General features: G+C 40.1%; 2 protein-coding genes across 2 annotated transcripts in view; both read left to right on the forward strand.

The window, feature by feature from the left end:
* LOC133026280 (carbohydrate sulfotransferase 12-like) overlaps positions 1-1,353 on the forward strand; it is a 5,111-nt gene extending 3,758 nt beyond the window's left edge. The window contains exon 5 of the mRNA XM_061093155.1: positions 1,024-1,353. Within this exon, the coding sequence (XP_060949138.1) occupies positions 1,024-1,296 (273 nt within the window). The 3' untranslated portion in view covers positions 1,297-1,353. The remainder of the gene's footprint in view (positions 1-1,023) is intronic.
* A 3,039-nt stretch (positions 1,354-4,392) lies between these two features.
* Positions 4,393-21,604, forward strand: ern2 (endoplasmic reticulum to nucleus signaling 2). Its single transcript, XM_061092148.1, has 24 exons — positions 4,393-4,672; positions 6,593-6,710; positions 6,809-6,842; positions 7,871-7,943; positions 8,028-8,100; positions 8,304-8,426; positions 8,528-8,629; positions 9,305-9,364; positions 9,468-9,681; positions 11,624-11,702; positions 11,861-12,011; positions 12,857-12,990; positions 13,924-14,118; positions 14,895-15,048; positions 15,292-15,363; positions 15,460-15,559; positions 16,356-16,545; positions 16,635-16,731; positions 16,844-17,043; positions 17,659-17,806; positions 18,525-18,652; positions 18,751-18,874; positions 18,963-19,030; positions 19,946-21,604. The coding sequence occupies exons 1-24, from the start codon at positions 4,607-4,609 to the stop codon at positions 20,132-20,134; spliced, it is 2,892 nt and encodes a 963-aa protein (XP_060948131.1). The 5' UTR covers positions 4,393-4,606; the 3' UTR covers positions 20,135-21,604.
* Positions 21,605-21,996: the final 392 nt, after the last annotated feature.

Genomic DNA, 21,996 nt, shown 5'->3' on the forward strand with positions numbered 1-21,996 from the left:
TTGGTTTTGACGTATGCTCAGTAAAACACTGTTGAAGGAGCGCTCTGATGTCTGACGGTCACTGAAGGGGTCTGGGTGGGACATGTGACTGTTTGGACCAATAGGATGGGGGGATCGGGGATCAATGAGGAAGTGAAGTGTTGATGTCTGCGAGTGACGGAGTAACAGCGAGAGGTGCACATGTTCGTGTAGAGGAAAATACCAGTTACTAAACCACGAAGAAGTTCCGTGTCCTGTGGGACGCTACAGTAGCTTTAAAATATATAGTTTAGGTGGCGAAATATTAAAACAAAAAGCGAGAGCAGGTCAGACTGGAGGCGAACACAGATACTGAAGCTGCAGCTGCAGCTCTGCTTTAACTCGAGTTAAAAAAATTGACGGCGTTAAAATGGGTTTGCGTTAACGCCGTTAATAACGCGTTAAACTGACAGCCCTAATTATGACAGTTATGCTTATTAGTGCATAGGAAGGATACAATTTGGATCTGCACGTTGGGACTCTTCCCTAAATATTTAACCTTATCTATGATTACATTTTTACTGCCTATATTGGTTTTGGAAAAGGAACAGCTTTTAATTTAAATTGTTTTATTCACTCACATGGTCTATATTTTCTACCTCTTTATATTGAGTTTATTCAGAGGGGACAATATGTACATGACTATTTCTGAATCAATGTACAGAGTCGTGTAATTGTGTTAAAACTCGCATTCAACAGTAAACATAAAAGAAGATGTTACATAAAAAATATCATTATTAATTTAGAGAGGGCAACTACACACAATGAGGTGCAGCAATATCAAATCAAATTTTATTTGTGTTACCTATATATATATAAATCAAAAATTTCTTTGTGGGGTTTAATAATCTGTGCAATAACAACAAAAGTTATGACAAAATTAGAACAGCAGCAGAGTTGTGTTTCTTCTTTTTCATGTCTTCCAATAAATGTACAAACATTGCAGACCAGTCACAAGCAAAATTAAAGCCATTTAACAAGTGTGTGTGTCATTGTGTGTTTCAGGTGTATCGTCTGTGTCATCCGTGCCAGGTCGGGTACGACTTCATCGGGCGAATGGAAACCCAGGAAAGCGACGCCGAACACCTGCTGAAGCTCCTGAAGGTGGATCATCTGATCAGCTTCCCCTCATCCACCAGTAACCTAACCGCAGCCAGCTGGGAAACAGAGTGGTTTGCACAGATTCCCATACAGATGAGACGAGAGCTTTACAAAATGTACGAAGCAGACTTTGAGCTGTTTGGTTATCCCAAACCTGACAGCATCCTCAATCCTTGACCCACACCCCAGAGCCAAAGGCTACATGGTTTGCAGTTTGTAGAGCACTGGGGCCGTGAGCTGACATCTCTGAAGGGAAATTTGCTGCAAAAAATTAAAGTTTTTGTTGTCAAACTTTGATTTTTCCTTTTTCTGATTGTACTTTGTGTTTTTGAGGTTGCGGTGGAAAAATATATTCAGACATTTTGTGCATTAAATCAAAAGTCTGATTAGTTGAAAGTTCAGCACACAGCGTCCAGCACACTGTACATTGTAAAACTGTTTGAGGAGGACTCGCAAATGATGAGCATCACCACAGGGCCAAGCAAGCACCCAGTGCATCCAGCACACAAAAGAATTAAAATATATATATGTCGTAGATGTGTTTGACGATGTCACAGGACAAGAGAACAAGTGAGTGGATGAGTGAAGTTAAAAAAGTGAAAATGGTCAGATATGAAGAACAGGCCTGTATGAAGTGATTGTTGATATTTATTGTTTGAAATATACACAACTACTTTAAAGAACAACATGACACCACGGATATGCATAACAAATACAACCCAACCTTACAGACACACAATACATCCGCAAAGAGAAGGAAAATGCCCTTTTCATGACCTGAAAAATACAAAACTACAACAAAGATGTGACAAGGTACCACAAAGAGACACAAAACAACCACAAAGATGCAAACCATGACCACAGAAGGACTCAAAGTGACTACACAACAGGTACAGCACGACCATAGCGACAAACAATACATCCACTAAGAGAAGAAATAGGCCTTGTCAAGAAATAACATGAAATGAAAGATACAAAACTGCTTCAAAGAGATGAAAAGTGGCCTCATAGAGACACAAATAGACCAAAAGACCATCAAAGGTTCTACAAAGATGAGAACAATTACCACAAAGAGACACAAAACAGCCACAAAGATGCAAAGCAATTATGAAGACGTGATGTATGGAATAAAATAAAGATTCCTGTAAGATATAATATTGAGAAATGACCTAATATCTCAAAATTATGAATTTTCTCATTGTTATAACAATGAGACAGTATCTCATTGTTATGACTTAGTATCTTGACTTAGTATCTCATTATGATGACTTAGTATCTCATTGTTATGACTTAGTATCTCATTGTTATGACTTAGTATCTCATTGTTATGACTTAGTATCTCATCGTTATGACTAAGTATCTCATTGTTATGACTTCTCTCATTATGGTGACTTAGTATCTCATTATTACGACTTTTCTCATTGTTATGACTTAGTATCTCATTATGATGACTTATTACTCTTTATTATGAATTTTCTGATTGTTTTAACTTAGTATCTCATTGTTATAACTCAGTATCTAATTGTTATAACTTGGTATCTCATTGTTATGACTTAGTATCTCATTATGATGACTTAGTATCTCAATGTTATGACTTAGTATCTCATTATGATGACTAAGTATCTCATTGTTATGACTTAGTATCTCATTATGATGACTTAGTATCTCATTATGATGACTTAGTATCTCATTATGATGACTTAGTATCTCATTGTTATGACTTAGTATCTCATTATGATGACTTAGTATCTCAATGTTATGACTTAGTATCTCATTATGATGACTAAGTATCTCATTGTTATGACTTAGTATCTCATTATTATGACTTAGTATCTCATTATGATGACTTAGTATCTCATTGTTATGACTTAGTATCTCATTATGATGACTTAGTATCTCATTGTTATGACTTAGTATCTCATTATTATGACTTCTCTCATTATGGTGACTTAGTATCTCATTATTACGACTTTTCTCATTGTTATGACTTAGTATCTCATTATGATGATTTAGTATCTCATTATTATGAATTTTCTGATTGTTTTAACTTAGTATCTCATTGTTATAACTCAGTATCTAATTGTTATAACTTGGTATCTCATTGTTATGACTTAGTATCTCATTATGATGACTTAGTATCTCATTGTTATGACTTAGTATCTCATTATGATGACTTAGTATCTCATTGTTATGACTTAGTATGTCATTATGATGACTTAGTATCTCATTGTTATGACTTATTATCTCATTATGATGACTTAGTATCTCATTGTTATGACTTAGTATCTCATTATGATGACTTAGTATCTCATTGTTATGACTTAGTATCTCATTATGATGACTTAGTATCTCATTGTTATGACTTAGTATCTCATTATGATGACTTAGTATCTCATTGTTATGACTTAGTATGTCATTATTATGACTTCTCTCATTATGGTGACTTAGTATCTCATTATTACGACTTTTCTCATTGTTATGACTTAGTATCTCATTATGATGATTTAGTATCTCATTATTATGAATTTTCTGATTATTTTAACTTAGTATCTCATTGTTATAACTCAGTATCTAATTGTTATAACTTGGTATCTCATTGTTATGACTTAGTATCTCATTATGACGACTTAGTATCTCATTGTTATGACTTAGTATCTCATTATGATGACTTAGTATCTCATTGTTATGATTTAGTATCTCATTATTATGACTTCTCTCATTATGATGACTTAGTATCTCATTATTACGGCTTTTCTCATTGTTATGACTTAGTATCTCATTATGATGATTTAGTATCTCATTATTATGAATTTTCTGATTGTTTTAACTTAGTATCTCATTGTTATGACTTAGTATCTCATTGTTATAAGTTAGTATCTCATAGTTATGACTTAGTATCTCATAATAATGACTCAGTATCGTATTCAGAAGATCAGTCATTCATTTGAGAAAGTTTCTCATGACTTACAGGATCTTTATTTCCTTCGCTGCACAGTAAAGTGACAGTGACTGGATGAGTAAAGTTAACATGTCAGAACAGGCACTGAGGATGTTTCCACCAGTGAACTCACAATGACGACATCCACCACTTTCTATGCCACAAAGACATTGTCCTCTGTCCTCTTGTCACTGTCCACGTGTTCCAGCCCTTTCCACAGAACCACGCCCCTTCTCCACGGAACCTCCGCGCTCATTGGCCGAGCCGGGCTGCCACTCGTCCGGCCGGCCCCGCCCTCACCTCTGCTCTCACAGTGGATCGTCGACGTCACCGATCGAACACGGAAGCAGAGGTGTTGTGATGGAGGTTCAGCGGCTCCTCCGGCGGTGTGGTGGCCGGGTTTAGTGGCTGTCAGTGCGGGGCTGGACGACGGGAGAGCGGTGTGGCCGATGGACCGCGGAGCTGGGAAACGTCGCGGGGCTTCGACCTCTGTTGTCGGGTGAATAGCGTCCGGAGCCCGGGGGCCGGAGCCCCGGAGAGCTGGGGGTCATGGAGGCGGTGGGACGACTTGTGCTGCCTCTGCTGCTTCTGTCCTGGGGAGGACAGCAACTACAGGTGGCTGTGTGTGTGTGTCTCTGTCTGTGTGTGTGTGTGTGTGTGTGTGTGTGTGTGTCTGTGTGTGTGTGTCGTTATTTACGAGGAACTTTGGCCGCCACTGCTCTGTGTCTATTTCAGGATCGAGCAAAGTTGCCAGGATACGATGATATGACGTTTAGTGTTTAGCAGAAAGAAAGTTAATACTGTGTGTGTGTGTGTGTGTGTGTGTGTGTGTGTGTGTGTGTGTGTGTGTGTGTGTGTGTGTGTGTGTGTGTGAGTGTGTGTGAGAGAGAGTGTGAGAGAGTGTGAGTGTGTGTGTGAATGTGTGAGTGAGTGTGAGTGTGTGTGTGTGTGTGTGTTAGCGAAGTGGCTGTATGAAGTGATTGTTGATATTCATTGTTTGAAATACACACAACTATTTTAAAGAACAACATGACACCACGGATATGCACAACAAATACAACCCAACCTTAGAGACACACAAAACAACCACAAATAGAAGGAAAATGCCCTTTTCTCGACCTGAAAAATACAAAACTACAACAAAGATGTGACAAGGTACCACAAAGAGACACAAAACAACCACAAAGATGCAAAACATGACCACAGAAGCACTCAAAGTGACTACACAACAGGTACAGGACGACCATAGCGACACACAATACATCCACTAAGAGAAGAAACACGGCCTCGTCAAGAAATAACATGAAATGAAAGATACACAACTGCTTCAAAGATTTGAAAAATTGCCACAAAAGATGCAAAACTATTATCAATAGCTGCAGAGTGGCCACACAAAAATGCACAGCAGGTGCAGCAGTCGTAACACAATTCTACACAAAGAGATGAAAAGTGGCTTCATAGAGACACAAATAGACCAAAAGACACTCAAAGGTTCTACAAAGTTGAGAACAATAACCACAAAGAGACACAAAACAGCCACAAAGATGCAAAGCAATTATGAAGACGGGCAACGTGACAACACAGAAATGCACAACAGGTAAAAAGACGCCAAATCGCTGCACAGACACACAAAACATGAACAAAGAAATTTTAAAAAGCAATGAAGTGATGAAAAACTGCCTCATTGGGACACAAAATTACCAAAAACACACACAAAACTTTTTTAACAAAATAAGCGACATGATGACTCACAAAAAGCAGATATGTTATTACCACAATGATCCACATAGAGACACACAAAACTTTTACAACTCATATTGTGTGTCTTGGGAGGGTTTTAGGGTCCGGGGCATTTTATCAGTTTGTGCACTTTTTCTATTAACCACCTGTGTGTGTGTGTGTCTGTGTGCGTCATAATTCTGTTTGTATTAATGTGTCTGTATCATTGAGTGCTACTCTACTCCATGTTGCCAGTGGCCACCCCTTTGTGGGTAAATATGGGAGCGTTACACACACACACACACACACACACACACACACACACACACACACACACACACACACACACACACACACACACACACACACACACACAATGTAGGGTGTAGTGTTGGCAATAAGGATATCCTGTTAAATCAGGAACACATCATGCTTATTGGAGCAGAGACTTACTGCACGGCAGACCTGACACACACACACACACACACACACACACACACACACACCCACACACACACCCACCCACACACACACACACACACACACACACACACACACACACACACACACACACACACACACACACACACACACACACACACACACACACACACATACATACACACACACACACACACACACACACACACACACACACACACACACACACAGTGCTATGCTAAAATCTTGGATACATGACACGGTGACTGAACTCTCTGTCAGACAGCTGGCCTAAAGTTTCTCTCTCTCTCTCTCTCTCTGTCTCTCTCTCCTTCTCTCTCCCCCTCTCTCTCTCTCTCTCTGGCGACCCCTCAGGTCGGGGGTGTCCGGTCGGTCACCCTCCCTGAGTCCCTCTTGTTCGTCTCGACACTGGACGGTAGTCTGCACGCTGTCTCCAAACAATCGGGGGAGATCAAGTGGACTCTGAGAGAAGGTTCATACACAGATGTTGATGTGATTTCCCTAATGTGTATTTCAATTTGTAAACATTTTCAACGTTTCTGATCAAATTGTTTCCATGAATTCCTCAAGATCCCATCATCCAAGTGCCTGTCTACCTCTCAGAGTGAGTAGCACACACATAGACATTCACATATGCACACACACACACAGGTCTGGACATCAATCTTCAATATATTTTTCATGGTTAAAGAAATAAAGATATACAGTGCGCACAAGGCAGTGAGTTTTTAAAACTATCAAACTATCAGATTTGTTGTTTTGTGAACTTATAATTTAACACGATAACTAACAAGTCCCCTTGAAAATACACATGTTTTAACTCACAATATTCTCTGGGAAATGGGTGAAAATGTCAGAGTTAAAGAAAGTGAAAAAACAATTCCCTTGTCCAGAATTAAACGTGTGTTGTTTTTGTAGTAGAGGTGAAAACATAACCTCCATGGGGGAGGTGAAGGAAACTATAGGAACAACTCAGTGTCGTCACTTTCTGTCTCACACATCTCTATACAAATGCTTTTATCATATGATGTCTACAGGTTTTATTATCTGTATGTTTGTATTATTATAATTTTATTTTATTCTGATTGTGAGTTTATAAATCATTTGTTGTAAAGCGATTTGTTATTTGTTTTGAAAACAAAGTAATATTATATTGATCTCTAATACATTAATACAATACTCTAAAGCAGGGATCTTCAACGTTTTTCAGTTCAAGGACCCCAAACATAGCTACCCTGTTATTGTGCATTCAATACTAAGCTATTCAAATAATACACAGGTTCATATATCCATGTTCTTATTATTGTGTTTCGCTGAATGAAAGATGACGTCTTCTGCCTCCATTTATCCGTTCGCTACAATATGCTGGATTCATGTTAATTTGTATTTAAAACAATTTAAATTTGTCGAATTTTTTTTTTTTTACATTTTAAAAATATATACAAAATTGTCTAATCAACCAAAAATTTTGCGACCCCCCTGCAGTACCTCCGCGGACCCCCAAGGGGCCGCAGACCCCCTGTTGTAGACCTCTGCTCTAAAGTGTATATTAACATTGTAGTGATGGAAGATCTCCAGTCATGTCCCTCCTGCTAACAACTGATCATCATGTGAATGTTGTTTTCTTTGCAGACCAGGTTTCCTCCCAGACCCCAATGATGGTAGTTTGTACATCCTGGGCGGGAAGCACAAGGAAGGCCTGATGGTAAGGAATACAGTGTGTGTGTTTGTGTGTGTGTTTGTGTGCCTGTTTTCATCAGTTGTTCCTGTTGTTTTCATGTATCTGCAGAAACTACCTTTCACCATCCCAGAGCTGGTTCAGTCAGCTCCCTGCCGGAGCTCTGATGGTGTCCTCTATACAGGTAAAGTGTGTCTGTGTGTGTGCGTGTGTGTGTGTGTGTAGTGGGTGGGGTTTGGGAGGTTATGTGCCTGCGTGTTTGTGCAAATATGCTGAGAAAAGTGTGATCTGTTTCATGTACAGTACTTCATAGTAGGGCCCATTGTTTGTCAGACAGTTCAATATTTGAGAATCCTGGTCCGTCAGTAGTTGTCTGTGCGCCTGCAGGTAAAAAACAGGATGTGTGGTTCGTGGTGGATCCTGAGACCGGTGAGAAGCAAACCAGTCTGACCACCTCCTCCTCTGAATCCATCTGCCCCAACTCTCCTCTGCTCTACATAGGGCGCACAGGTAGGTTGCACCAGCAGTTCCTGTGCGCACACACATGGCTGGAGTATTCTCATTAATCACAACTTTCTTTTTTATGGACTTCTTGTCTGTTCGTTTCCTAGAATATGTTGTTACCATGTTCGACACGAAGACGCAGGAGCTGCGATGGAACGCCACGTACAACGATTACTCTGCTCCTCCTTATGATGAGAAGCAGGACTACAGTATGTCGTTTTTTATTGTGCCACCATTTGTAAGACCAATATGATGCTTTTGCTCTCAGACCTCTGGTAATTTATCTCATTATCTCCAACGACCTGTTTTATGTTTGTTAATCGCTTGCTTACACATGTCGGATAAAGAGTGAATGAACTGGCTGTTTTTTGGAGGTACAGATAAAAATGAAATAACTTTTTAATGAATAACGGTTAAATATGTATAGTCTGATATTTGAATTTAAAACATTCACAAAGATGTAAATGACAGATTTCAGCAGAGGTTTTATGCCCTTTTAGTGCTTTTTACTTTATTGTTTGCAAAAAAAACAACCAGATAAATCTGTCACAGAATTAAGCCTGAAGAAGAACAAGAGATTCCCTAAGTCATACATAATTGAGAGAAGTACACAAATGAAATAAAATAAAAGCCTGAAAAGGGAATTAGAAGCAACAAAGGACCGTCCAAAGACTGAGAAAACATGTGAGTCTTCAGTTTAACCTTAAATATAGGAACGTAAAACTAAAAAAAAGGTAAACACAGCTTCAACCAGGGGACAGCCAGGAGCAGCTGTCTCTTCCTGGTTCTAGTTAGAAGAACCACGAACATAAAACCTCCCAGAACATGTTGAAAGTGATGTTTGATTCCATCTAGTCCAACACTAACTCTGTGCTCTCCCTCAGAAATGGCTCATCTTGTGTCGAGTGGGGACGGCCTGGTCGTGACAGTGGACAGAGAGTCAGGTAGGCAGAGGTGTGTGGTTTCTACTATGTGAACATATTATGACCTAGAGAGGATAATTGTCGAGCATGTGTCTTTTTCAAATTTCTTCTTTTTGCCTGCTAGGTGACGTCCTGTGGACTCAGAACTATGGCTCACCCGTCGTGGGCGTCTACCTGTATTCCGGCGACTCGCTGAGACACGCCCCCCACCTGTCGCTCGCCATGGAAACGCTGCGCTTCCTTACCTTCTCTGCGAGCGACCGCACGGACGCACACTCCACGCTGAAGTGGAGCTATCAGTTTGTGAAGGAGCAGGCAAGCGCAAAAACACAACTCGTGTAAGAGAATTATAATTTACACACACTCACACATGTATACGAAATAATAGACACTTGTTAAATTCCGTCCTGAAGTGATATTTGATTTCCAGAACGATACTTATACATAATAACTGTAATTAGAATGTAGAAAGCACAAACCCTGCTGAACAATCTCCCAGTGTTGGTGCTTCATTTAATACAGATGAGGCAGATGCACTGAGACTCTGTTGTTTCCTCTCTCAGGATAGTTTGACAAACAAGCTAAACTCTGTTGTAGTGCGTCCACCCTGTGGTTTGGACTAGTGCAGGGGTTTTCAACTGGTTTTGTACCAGGGACCACCATTCTGACTAGAAAGTAATCCGCGGCCCACTGATGTGCCTACATGTGTGTGTGTGCGTGCGTGCATGTGGATATAAGGAAGTTTTAACATTTGCTTTTCCATGTTGGTTTTATTTAAAAACCTCAAACAAATCTAGAAAAATCTGTGAAAAAACAACAAAAAACGGTTGATTTTCAGTGCTTAAGAATTGAAAACAAAATTAAAATGCAGTTTGTAGTTGTACTGCATCTCAGAACCATACGTACATCAATATATAACGTTCATGACTTAAATGTACAGACATGTAGCTGACATGTTGAGAGAACCTTAAAGTAACGGTGATCAACAACGATCAACATAAACTGGGGCTACAACTGAAGAGGGAAGATGACAAAGTAATGCAGAATATGTCACAAATGATAATCATACAATATCACACAAACAATTGAGGCCTTAATTTTAACCTCATGATCACCAGCACCTTCATATTATTTTAGACATATTTTTCTTATTTTAGATATTTTCCACTATAGTCAAGAGTAATCTGGAAATGTGTTGAAATATCAAAGCGAATTTTGCGGACCCCCTGCAATGCTGTCGCGGACCACCAGGGGGCCGCGGACCCCCGGTTGAAAACCCCTGAACTAGTGGACTGGTGACACTGTGAACCACCAGTTCTGAAGTTTGATTTCCTGTATCTGGGGCAATGAGTCAAAGTTCAGTTCTTGGCTGGATCTCCTGCGAAGGTGTCTGTGTATTCGGTGTATTCTAAGAATAGACTAGAAATGGACGACTTGACAGCTCCTGAAAAAGTGAAGTAAAATCATCTTGATTGCTCCCTGGTGGCTGGCTGCACTTTAGGTCCTAAACCCCGCCTCCTCCGTGTTAGTGAATGGGCATGGAACAAACAAAAGGTCAAAATATGAGTCAAATAGATTTTTCTCCAACTTTATTTCCGTCAGCTTAGGTCGTTCGCACAGATTTTTGTTCAAATTGTTAATTTTCCAGTAAGTTTGGTTTAGAATAGTTATTTGATTTTATAAAATTGGGGTGAAACGTCATGACTGACAGCTATCTGTGATTTTAAGAAAACAAGAAGCAAGAACTTCTGCAGCAATACAATAATATTTAAATTAGGGCTGGGCAAGTTAACTCGTTTTAATCGAGTTAACTCAAGTGATGAGTTAACTCGATTAATTATTTTATCTCGCATTAACTCAGGTTTGATTATTTATTGTTTTATTGTGAAAGTCAGGCTTTTATTTTGTAAAGTCTGTTGCTGACTGCTGCACAACAGGAAAAAAGAAAATAATTGGCGGATAAACAATCGAGTTAACTCATCACTTGAGTTAACTCGATTAAAACGAGTTAACTTGCCCAGCCCTAATTTAAATATAAAATGTATGTGTAAATCTTCAAATTTGATTCCAAAGCAGTTTCTTTCATTGTTTAGTTATCATTGTGAGCTGATCGTTGCTTTACTGTGCGAAAAACCCCGTATCTGATGAATTATAATTAAGCATAATGATTTTTAATTCTGTACCTGTTTGAGTTTTGCTCTCGACAGAAACACAAACAACATCACTTGATAACTGGACTTTCTTTAGCTGAGGAGATAAACCAGCTTTTGTTTCCTTCAGACCAACTCTCTACGTTGGAAAGTTGGACTCTCACCTCTACGCCTCGACCTCCCTCGTCCACCACGGAATCTCATTAGTGGTGAGTTCAAACGCACAATCAATTTGTATCATATGTCTGTATTCAGCTGTAACACTAACAAAATAGAACCCTAAACTGTTTCAGATTAGAAAGTAAGGATAATGTTCGTAATGATGATATAATGGTTGCTTTTCTTTCGGTTCTGGTTGCCATGGCAGCCTCGGGGTCTGACCCTGGGTCGGATCGAAGGTCCCGTGACGGCTGGAGTGACGGTCAGTGAGCGAGGGGAGTGTGAGATCATACCGTCCACCGACATACGCTACCCACCGGGGACCACCAACAGCCGGAAGAACCACTGGCTGCTAATAGGTAAACACACACACACACAGACACACACACACACTATGAACTAACAACGTATTGGAGTGTACCTAGTTACCTGGAAAAACATTTAAAAACAAAAACTCTAGCATACGAAGAAAAGGTTACAAAGTCCCGTCAGCCCGGAAATAATCGTATATATTTATCAACACAAACACAGACACTCATAACTTATAGATAGATAGATAGATTACTTTATTCATCCTCGAAGGGAAATTAAGTTGTCATAGCAGCTGGTACATTTGAATACAATAAAATACAATACAATAGAATAAAATAAAAAATATTGAGGTAGAAAGAATAAAAAAGAAGCACAAGATAAAATAAAATAAAATAGGTAGATGAGGTGCAGTGGCAAGATGATGGTAATAGTACTGATGATTTGATGGTAATGTTATTGTTAGACAGTATATAAGAATAGTACCGTATATATAGTATATAATATAACATAATATTTATTTATATATGATAGTAATTATACCAATATAAATGCAGTATATAGTAATAATGGCAGCAACAGTATATATAAAAATAATAGTAATAGTGATATAATAATAGTAATTATAACATGTACACATGTATAAATATGTGTATATAGACTTATGTATACAAAGAATATACAGAGAGTATGATATAATATATGATATATAGTAGAGGTATGAATATGAATGTAAGTATTTGACTATACAACAGGTAATATAATATACTATGAGTGTAAGAATATGTAGACAGAGTGTGCAAAAGACAATATTATTGTATAAAATGATATATAATATCAATATGGTTTATATTAACACATATATACATCATATGTGTGTATTTGTGTGTTTCAGGTCATCACGAGCTCCCTCCAGTGGCCCACACCACCATGCTGAGGGATTTCCCCGTCAGCCTGCAGCGTTCTGGCGAGGCGGTCATCCCCCCTCGCCCCCCCGGCTCCCCTGCCTCCCACTACCACGAGCGATACGTGAGTCACATCCCCGGCTTTACACCCGAGAGTCGGTAAATCAGCAGAATCCGTCAGTTGCCCTTATTAGGCCGTTACTCTCCATTACGGCCGACTACTAGGGATGGGGGGAAAAATCGATTCAGTTACAAATCGCGATTCTTGTGAATGATGATTTTAAATCGCCATGCTTTTTTTTTTTTTAAACATATTTATTGGTTTATACCGGGGGGGATATATGGGGGGAGCAACATCACCCCAGAGCATGTTGACCAGCTCTTGTTTTTGCACAAGAATCTAAACATACCCAAGCACTAGCTTTGTATCGCCTACATGCAAACAACAATAGCCTACTTTTTGTTTATTTCAAAGTTTATATTTAAAGTAAACTTTTATTAATTCTATTTATTAATTTACCTTTTATTTATTGTTTAAAAGTGGCCTAAGTGGCTTACATTTCTTAATCTGTCAGTTTGTGTGCAGTTGACAGGGGCTATACAATAATAGGGAACATTTTTATTTATTTTCTCTATTGGCTGCCCGGCAGTCATTAAGTTAATGTTAATATTTGAAATAAAACTTGTAAAGCTCTACGTGAATTTGACTGTGTTGTATTTGAAGGAGTGATTCAACATTTTTCCGTGGTCCAGTACTTAAAAAAAAAAAAATAACCAAAAGAAATCCCAGGAAATCGTAATATCGAATCGCAATACTTACAGAATCGCAATACATATTGACCGCCACCTAAGTATCGTGATAGTATCGTATCGGGAGGTCCCTGCTGATTCCCGTCCCTACCGACTACAGGCAAAGAATTGATGTGATAAACTTCTAAATGTCCCTTTAGCAGCCAGTTAGATGGACAAACCGCTCTACATGCAAAATAAAGCAGACAAACGCAGATGACAAAGCGCTCATCCGGGTTCCGCTGCTTGTCCTCCCTGTGTCCATCAGTTCCAGACGGTCGGGGGTGGCCACGGCGACGCGGACGAGGACAGAGGAGGGGGGGCCGGGGACCCTCCGGGGCCGAGGCAGCCTCCGAGGCCGGTCGCTGCGCTGCCCGTCTACATGACCCAGGACCGCCTGACGCTGGCGGTTCTGACGCTGCTGCTGGGAGGATGGGTGGCCTTCGCGCTCACGTACCCTGGTGTGAGTTTGTGTTACTTATGCACACATCACGACAACAGACCCAGCCTGTGAAGAAGAAAGGAAATACGTCGATTTGAGAAGGAGGCAAATGCCAAAGCTCACTGAAAGAGACAGGAGCTGAATTTGAAATACCTCCTACCAGTTTTCTTTTTAGCTGCAGTGAGCATGAAATTCATTTATAAAGTTTTTTTTTGTTTTAAACTGTAGTGTTTATTCAGTTTTTTCCATTTACACATACAAGACATATACAACAAAGAAAAAAAAAAGTCAGTCATGGCTGCAGGTATCCCTATTCTACAAAATCAGATTTATACAGTTTACAGTTCACATTTCTTTCGTTATGTCATACAACACCCATTTTTTCCACTTTGTTATAGAAACATCTTCCTTCAGTAGAAGTTGGTAGGTCATTCTCTCCATACAGTATATTTCTCTTACAATCCCTAACCATTGTTCTATGGTAGGAGATTCAGTTTTGTACCAGTTCCTTGTTATTGTTTTCTTAGTTGCAATCAACAGTATCTTGACTATCAATCTATCACTTCCAGTTACACTTTCAGTTACATTTCCAAGGTACATAGTCTTTGATTCATTTATAAAGTTTAACAAACAGAAGTTATCTTTGTTAGCTCTGCCAAGGAAGTTATGTTTTGTTTTTGTTGTAGTTTCCTTTGATTCCTCAAAGATAAATCAAAAAAATCAGGCTAATTAAGGTACTGACATTTATGAGATCCAAATGTAATCCATATCTGGGATCTGTGTTTTGTTCTTTCCAGCAAGCAGCCCAGCAGCTGAAAGCTCAGAGGCAGCTGGAGGAGGCGTTCGAGTCTCGTCTCCAGTGCTTACAGACCAACATGCAGACAAACACCCAGACGGCGACCTTGGTTTCCACAGACACGACTCTCTCCTCCGACACAAACCTCTCCGGTGGTGAGCAACTGATAAAACAAGTTGTTTTCCCTTTACTTGAAGGTCCTAGCGGGCGAGTTAAATTATTAAAATGTTTCTCTCCGTTGCACCAAGGACATGAACGGTTGTTAAAATGTGTTGATGCATTTTTCCTTTATTAAATATTTATTTCTTGATTAAATCGGTTACAGAGGAAAAGTTAGCTTCATTTAAAACTTGTTTGTACACACATAATATATATATATACGCTTTTTCTATATCCAGACTCTGCACCTGCATCGGCCGACCCTCCCCCGAGCCCTCACTCTCACACAACGGGTCACAGTCCCACAGCAGGTAACACAATCTAAACACAACTGTGAGTGTTAAATCATGTCCTCCTGTCCTTCAGCATTCAGGTGAATTCCTCTCTGCTTCCTTCGTCTTCCTCAGACCTCTCAGAAGGAAACAGTGAGGAGGTGCAGGTCGGGAAAATCTCCTTCACGCCGTCTGACGTCCTCGGACACGGCACAGCAGGAACCTTTGTGTTCAGGTATACAACCTCATTGTGTACACACATGTTGACCACTGGGCTGTTACCATAGCTGATTGTGTATAGACCAGGGGTTTTCAACCAGGGATGGCATTACAGGGGGTCCGCAAAATTCGCGAAACACATTTCCAGATTACTCTTGATTATCGTGAAAAATATCTAAAATAAGAAAAATATGTCTAAAATAATATAAAGCTGCTGGTGATCATGAGGTTAAACTTAAGTAGGCCTCACATGTTTGTGTGATATTGTATGATTATCATTTGTGACATATTCTGCATTACTTTGTCATCTTCCCTCTTCAGTTGTAGCCCCAGTTTATGTTGATTGTTATTGATCACCGTTTCACTTTAATGTTCTCTCAACATGTCAGCTACATGTCTGTACATTTAAGTCATGAACGTTATATATTGATGTACATATGGTTCTGAGATGCAGTACAACTAAAAACTGCATTTTAATTTTGATTTAATTCTTAAGCACTGAAAATCAACTGTTTTGGTTGTTTTTTTCACAGATTTTTCTAGATTAGTTTGAGGTTTTTAAATAAAACCAACATGGGAAACCAAATGTTAAAACTTCCTTCTATACACATGCACGCACACACACACACACACACACACACACACACACACACACCGACACACACACACACACACACACACACACACACACGTAGGCACATCAGTGGGCCGCGGATTACTTTCTAGTCAGAATGGTGGTCCCTGGGACAAAACCAGTTGAAAACCCCTGGTGTAGACGATGAAGACGTATTGTTGTGTGTTCCGAACGCCAGGGGTCAGTTCGACGAACGACACGTGGCGGTGAAGCGAATCCTGCCGGAGTGCTTTGAGGTGGCAGAGAGAGAAGTGCAGCTCCTCCGAGAGTCCGACACTCACCCGAACGTCATCCGGTACTTCTGCACGGAGAGAGACCACCTCTTCACGTACATCGCCATCGAGCTGTGCGCCGCCACGCTGCAGCAGGTCAGTGTCTCTGAGAGAACAATCTGATCGGAGCAGATGTTTCTACTCAATGACAGAAGTAACAGAAGTCTTCACATGTGTCTCTGCAGTACGTGGAGGATCCATCTGGCTTCCCTGAGTTGAATCCTATAACTCTCCTGGAGCAGACCATGTGTGGCCTTTCACACCTGCACTCACTCAACATAGGTCTGAGAAACACACAAGCTGTTTATAGATCTTAACACACACAACAGCACACAAATATCCCCCTGGAATCCCTTCTTATTTCTTTTTGACGCTCCATCCTCTCTCCCTTTAGTCCATCGCGACCTGAAGCCTAGGAACATCCTGCTGTCGGTTCCCAGTGCGCTGGGCCAAGTGCGAGCGCTCATCTCGGACTTCGGACTCTGTAAGAAGATCCCGGACGGTCGCTGCAGCTTCTCTATGCGCTCGGGGATTCCGGGAACTGAAGGGTGGATAGCTCCTGAAGTACTGGGGGATACGCCTGGAAATAAACCAGTAAGATGCATATTACAGGGTAAAGTGGTTTGTCTTGGAGTCTCAGAACTGATTCAGGCAATTTGTATAACAGGCCATCAAATAATTGATGGGATTACATTAGAAAAGTGCTCTATCTTTAAAATGATAAGGCCCATTAAGCAAGATCCACACCAATATTGTCCAGGTTCTCCTGTGGCCCATAATCCATCTCTCCATCAAGTTAGGCACAAATGTGTCAAGAAATTTGCAAAGAAATTAAAACCACTTGTTGCCAACTCTTTTTATTTGTAATATTAAAAAGCATGTTACATTACATTACATTTTATTTAAATTAGCTGACGCTTTTATCTAAAGCGACTTACAATAAGTGCATTCAACCTCCGAGGGTACAAACCAAGAACAACAAGAATCAAGAAGTACAATTTCTTCAAAAATAAAGCAAAACTACAAAGTGCTATAAGTAAGTGCCATTTAAGTGCTACTAAATTGTTAGTTTCAAAAATGTTATGTTAAGCAATATGTTAAGCGTATCATCCAAACCTAAACCCTACAGCTGAAAAGGTGGTTTTACTTGCTGTTGTGTCTTTTATAAAGTTCATTTCTCGGCCTGACCCAGTTTTGGTTTCTCTTCAGACGGCAGCGGTGGACGTGTTCTCGGCCGGATGTGTGTTCTACTACGTGATCAGCAGGGGGCAGCACCCGTTCGGCGACGCACTGAGACGACAGGTCAACATCCTGGCAGGAGAATATTCCCTCTCGCGTTTTATGGAGGATATCCACGGTGAGGGCCGGAGGAAGCATAAAAAGCTGTGTTGACGACGGCGCGGTCAGGTGGTACATTGTAGAGGTAGTGGCTGGAGCTGCAGAGAGGCTGAGTGAGAGACATGCTTCATTAAGATTTAATATTAACTACAAAATATAAGAAAAAAAGAGTACAGATTACTTCCTTCACTTTCTGTTTTTTTAGTGTGGATATGGAGATGATTTCCATCCAGATACCTGAGTGGGCCAAGAACTGTTATTTAAACCATAGTGTTTTCTCTTTCATCATATTGCATATAATCTATTTTAGTATCCTTGGACCTTAAACTGTTGCCCTTCCACATACACTGTTGCTGGCAGAGACTTTAGAATGACAGAAACGTCACCCCATGCACAACCAACATCTGCTCCGAGGTTCTCTTTAGTCTCTTCATCTTCAGAAACTATATTTTAGAGATTGAGCTAAATATATTATTTTTCTATTATTATAGTTAACAAGCATAAAACCGAGCCGTTAGTGTTAGTGCGTGGGACTTCCTCTGTTTGTCCTTATGATTGTAGCATTTATTATAAAACGCATCATTCATACATCTGGATCATTTGCATCGAAGCTACGCACCAAATTCTACAGATACGACGTTTTTTATCTCAAACATCTGCAAGATTGCAATGTAACCCGAGTAAAATTATACTTGACTAACTTGAAAACAATTCTTTGTTTATCGCTGTCCAATCAGATAACGTCATAGCACAGGATCTGATCGAGCAGATGATCGGTGCCGAGGCCGAGTCTCGTCCGTCCACCGCCTGCGTGCTGAAGCATCCCTTCTTCTGGAGTCTGGGGAAGCAGCTGCTCTTCTTCCAGGTGGGTTCAATGTCTCCTTTCAGGCCCTTTTAAAAAAAGTTCTCCTTTCCTATCTTGCTGTTAAAGAGACTCTTCATTTCCTGTGTGTTTGTGTGAAGGATGTGAGCGATCGCATCGAGAAGGAAGCGGCGGACAGTCCCATCGTGGTCAGACTGGAGACTGCAGGCAGAGCCGTGGTCCGGGCCAACTGGAGGATGCACATCTCTGGGCCTCTTCAGACAGGTGCACCACACACACACCACCACACGTCATCACGTCCCTGCGAAGGAGAACCAAACCCGGCACTCATTTTCTCTTGCTCGTTTTTCAGATTTGCGGCGATTCAGGACGTATAAAGGAAACTTGGTGCGAGACCTGCTGAGAGCCATGAGGAATAAGGTGAGTCACACGCTTACTTTTTAGTTTTTATACCATATTTTTTAGTTTTTCACAGCAACGGGAAGATGTTCAGGCGATAGGCGGAGCCCGGGTAGAGCAGCAGGAGGCGGGACCTGATGTATAAACTCTGCACGTGTTTGTTTACAGCACATCAACAACCACTGTAATCACTAATCTGCAAAAGCTCTTGAATCTCGTTGTCTTCCTAATTTCCCTTCATTGATATTTGTATTCCTCCAGCTAGGGTTGCAAAATTCCGGGAATATTCAATGTTGGAAACTTCCCAAGGGAATTAACGGGAATTAACGGGAATAAACTGGAAATGTTGTGTGTAATTTATACTAACTGTATTTACCTTGTCATATACAGACATAAATATAAACATTTTGTTGTGTCATAGGCTGATTTGAGCACTGAGGAAACTTTGGGCACTTGACTATATGCTTCTGCATCGTTGTGACATTCTTAACACAGGTCTTTGCACAGTATTTGCAAATGTACACAGCCTTTCCTTCTACATTGGATGGGATGAAATGTCTCCACACATGAGAGAGTGCACGTGGCATTGTTCTGTAGAATGAGATGAGACAAAAGTTTGTAAAAAAACTAGGGCTGGGCAAGTTAACTCGTTTCAATCGAGTTAACTCGAGTTAACTCAAGTGATGAGTTAACTCGATTAATTATTTTATCTCGCATTCACTCAGGTTTGATTATTTATTGTTTTATTGTGAAAGTCAGGCTTTTATTTTGTGAAAGTCTGTTGCTGACTGCTGCAGAACAGGAAAAAAGAAAATAATTGGCGGATAAACAATCGAGTTAACTCATCACTTGAGTTAACTCGATTAAAACGAGTTAACTTGCCCAGCCCTAAAAAAAACACTAATGCAATGCCAGTGACCTTCCTGCTTGTTCCAGAAACATCACTACCACGAGCTGCCACCGGAGGTGCAGGAGACGCTCGGCGAGCTGCCCGAAGGCTTCATCAGCTACTTCACCTCGCGGTTTCCACGGTTACTGATGCACACGCACGCCGCCCTGAGCATCTGCGCGCACGAGAGGCCGTTCCACCCTTACTACCTGCCCCCCAGCGCCAGGCCACGCTAACATGACTCAGCTCTCCGGACTCCACACGCACATGAGCGTCCATGTTCCTTTTGGTGAGCAAAGGAAATCGCTGACAGTGCCATGTTATTGCTTTTGTAAAGCCCACACTGTTTACGGGACGGTTACAGTGTTGTTGTTGTTGTTTTTTTTATAAACCTTGATTTGTTTTACAGATCCATTTAATTTGTTTTCCTGCAGTTGTTGTTCAAGGAATATATTTTTTCAGACTAAACTTAGAAACCACTCCGAATGCAGATCTCCACAGAGTCTGCACACGGTTGTTATATCAATAATATCAATATAAAAATCTTTCAAATGCAGTTGCCAGATATTTGTTTTCAGATAAGTGCAATAGTTTAGCTTTGTGTTTTTCTTAATCACTACAGATCCAGGAGCGCAGAAGTTCTTTGAATTCACCTGTGGAGTTTGATCCAGTTTGATTTGGTTTGGGGTTGAGATGTTTTGCCTTTAAGTGATGGAGATGAAAGCTTCTCCCATGAGTTGGAACTTTCTCGTTAATTCGGAAAAACACAGCCGACTTTTTTTTCTCCTCAAGTGAACACAACATACTTCTGTGCTGGATAAAAGACTTTGGGCTGTGCAGAGGTTCCCTCATCTTTACTCTTTGATGCAATTCTGTCTTTTTCTTTTTAATTCACAGTTGAATTTTTTTGCAATATTTTTATGGGAATGAGAGGAAAGGGGCTCGAGAGTTTCCCAAAATAAGACACATACATCTGTGATATCATCGTCTCCATTTCCTTTCCTGTCCGTGTCTGTTACTGTCTCTGATGTCCTACATGTGTCTATATACAAACAAAACTTATTCAACTACTTTATTTAATAGAAAGAGGAAACAAGGATGAGAGAGATGATAAGAATCACTTATTTTTATGAAGATAAACATTTTAAATAAATGAGGAACAGTGTTGCTCGGGTCTCATATTGTAGCTTCAGGCTTTAGTTACAAAAAAACAGTTACTGAATTATGATTATTGTGGAAGGTGAAAAACAAACACAATTTTGTCACAACACTGGACGACAACAGGCGGGTGGAGAACTCGCGTCGACTGTTTTTTAAAAAGACAGATGTTCAGTTCCCCGACTTTGCCAAAAATCACTACAATGTTTGATGTTATGTTTTTATGTATTTGATGTATGTGTCTGTTACTGCTCTGCTGGAGGATAATACTCAAATATCATTGGCACTGTGTAAAAAACTGTTGGGGAAATGTGTGTTTTGGGCAATGATGCAGAAATTGCAGCTCCCCCCCACCCCCCCTTGAATGTCTCTGCACTGCTTCAACTTTTTTTAAACCTTCACAGTTTCACACGATGCTGCCGAGTCGTGTGAAATCTCCGGATGAAGGTTTTGTTTCGAGTTCTGCGGTGGAATGAACGATGGAAGAATTCATCTTTTGTACTTTGAATTAAATTGATGCTTTGGGTTGTGCCAAAGAATGAAGTCAACCAGGTCTGGTGTGGTTTGTCAGCTGAGAGAAAAACAAACTGTTCAGATCAGTTCTTAACGATGGTTTTAAATAGAAACATTTTAGAATTATTTTTTTTTATATTACAGCGCAGTAATTAGCTTAAGACCATGTTGAGACGAAATGTAAAACTTAGCGTAATGATCCTTTAAATAATAATAATAATACATATATATAACATTTCATAGATAAAATTTAGCTTAAGGACAAGTAAATTCATAAAACACGTTAAAGCATATTAGTACACAAACAATATAACATACAAAGATCTTAGAATCAAGCTTCTTACTTTGAACAATGTGTTTTTAGATAAATGCATCATTCTCCGCTTCACGCTGTGGATTGTGAAACAGCCTTGTGAAATGAAAGAGC

Source organism: Limanda limanda, chromosome 2 (genome assembly GCF_963576545.1).
Source record: "Limanda limanda chromosome 2, fLimLim1.1, whole genome shotgun sequence".
In the NCBI taxonomy this organism is placed as follows: Eukaryota; Metazoa; Chordata; class Actinopteri; order Pleuronectiformes; family Pleuronectidae; genus Limanda; species Limanda limanda.